General features: G+C 41.3%; 1 protein-coding gene across 1 annotated transcript; it reads right to left on the reverse strand.

The window, feature by feature from the left end:
- Positions 1–940: 940 nt before the first annotated feature.
- Positions 941–1,549, reverse strand: LOC115966844. Its single transcript, XM_031085990.1, has one exon. The coding sequence runs from the start codon at positions 1,547–1,549 to the stop codon at positions 941–943; it is 609 nt and encodes a 202-aa protein (XP_030941850.1).
- Positions 1,550–2,031: the final 482 nt, after the last annotated feature.

The raw sequence follows: 2,031 nt of genomic DNA on the forward strand, positions 1-2,031 counted from the left end.
TCATCTGTAAACAACAAGTGAGTTAGCTTTGGTCCATTACGACAAATTGATACACCTTTGATATCACCATTGCAAGCCGCTTTTTGAACCATTCTGTCAAGCCCCTCGGAACACACCAAAAAGAGATAAGGTGAAAGTGAGTCACCTTGGCAAATACCCCTACTCGGTTTGATGTTCCCCATGGGTTCACCATTGATCAAGATGGGAGTATGTGAAACAAGGGCCACCCACCGCTCATCAAAACCCATTTGCAACATAACATTTTTCAAGAAGGACCACTCAACCTTATCATAGGCTTTGCTCATATCTAACTTGAGAGCCATAAAGCTGGATCTCCCTGAATTATGGTTCTTCATATAATGCAAGGTCTCATAGGCAACTAGGATATTATTTGTGATCAAATGACCCTTAATGAAAGCACTTTGGTGTTCAGAAATGATATGAGGTAGCACTATTTTCAATCTGTTTGCTAATATTTTTGAGAATATTTTATATAGCACATTGTATAGACTGATGGGTCTGGACTCAGAAACCCGTACAGGATTTTTTGTTTTTGGAATCAAGGTAATGAATGTATGATTTATAGGATTACGCAAAGAACCTAAATTCAGAAAATGCAATACAGTTTGGATAACATCACCTCTAACCAAATGCCAAAAATTCTGATAAAACAGGGGTGGCATTCTATCGGGTCCTGGTGCTTTGAGAGGGGCCATCTGATTTAAGGCTACTTCAACCTCCCATTCGTGAAACTCGCCAACCAATATCTCATTCATCTCACCAGTTACAATCTGCAGAATAGAGTCTAGGTCTGCCAAGTTCACTTCTGGGATTGAGGAAGTGAATAATTGTTTATAGAATTCCATAAAAGTTTTTTAATCTGTTCCTGGTCTATGCACAACTCATCAGCTTGGTTATGGATGTTTGTGATACAGTTCCTTCACTTCCTTTGTGTGGCACGGCTATGGAAGAAACGGGTGTTCCGATCACCCTCTTTGATGTAGGTAAATCTCGACCTCTGTCTCCACATCTGTTCTTCTTTTCCCATTAATATGTTAATCTCCTTCTTTAAGTGCACAACCTGAAAAGAATTCCCGGTCCTCACAGCTTGTCGTTCTGCTCGAACTAGATCTTTCCTTTTTTTAACCAGCTCATTTCGAACATTACCGAAATTATTACGGCTCCAACTAGTCAACTCTTTACCACAATTCTCAACCTTCCTAATCACCTTCAAATTCTCGGCTTCATCATACCTGGCTTGGCACATTCCTTCTACCGTTTCTCTACAACCTTTATCTGCTAACCACATTTCTTCGAACCTAAAAGTTTTCTTTTTTGGCTGGAAATCCAGGTCTGATAGTTCTATCCACAAAAACTTATGGTCAGAAGTTGAGCTATCCACGTGGTGGACCTGAGAACCCGGAAATCTGATGAACCATTCATGTGAAGCCACTGCCCTATCCAGCCTTTCCCAAATTGAAGCTCCACTCCAATAATGTTTGCTCCATGTGAAAGGGGGGCCTTTTATCCCAAGTCCAACAGCCCGCATTCATCCAACGCCTCCCTAAAAATTTACATTTGGGAGTAAGGCCTCAACCTACCACCCGCCTTCTCCGACTGTTTTGTTATCTCATTAAAGTCGGCAGCACAAAGCCACGGCAGAGAGCTTTGCCTATGTAAATACCTAAGAAGGTCCCATGACTCATGTCTCATGTGTGTTTCTAGTTCACTGTAAAAACCAGTGAAACGCCAAGCCTCTCTCGAACTCTTGTTGATTGTAACGTCAATGTGATTCAAAGATGATGACTCTACATCGACCTCAGTATCAGTATTCCAGAACAAAGCTAATCCTCCCCCTTTATTCACTCTTTCACAAAATTTTTTTTATCAAACTGAATCCGATCCTTAACATAATTTAGCCTTGCCTCATCTGCCAATGTTTTGGCTAAGAACACAACAGAAGGAGCTTTTGCCTGCACCACTTCCACAAGCTCTTGAACTGCTAGTTGGTTCCTAAACCCCTTGCAGTTC

Source organism: Quercus lobata, chromosome 11, assembly GCF_001633185.2.
Source record: "Quercus lobata isolate SW786 chromosome 11, ValleyOak3.0 Primary Assembly, whole genome shotgun sequence".
NCBI lineage: Eukaryota > Viridiplantae > Streptophyta > Magnoliopsida > Fagales > Fagaceae > Quercus > Quercus lobata.

Coding starts and splice junctions, on each gene's coding strand:
- LOC115966844 (XM_031085990.1), bottom strand. CDS start 1,549: ATGCGGGCTGTTGGACTTGGGATAAAAGGCCCCCCTTTCACATGGAGC.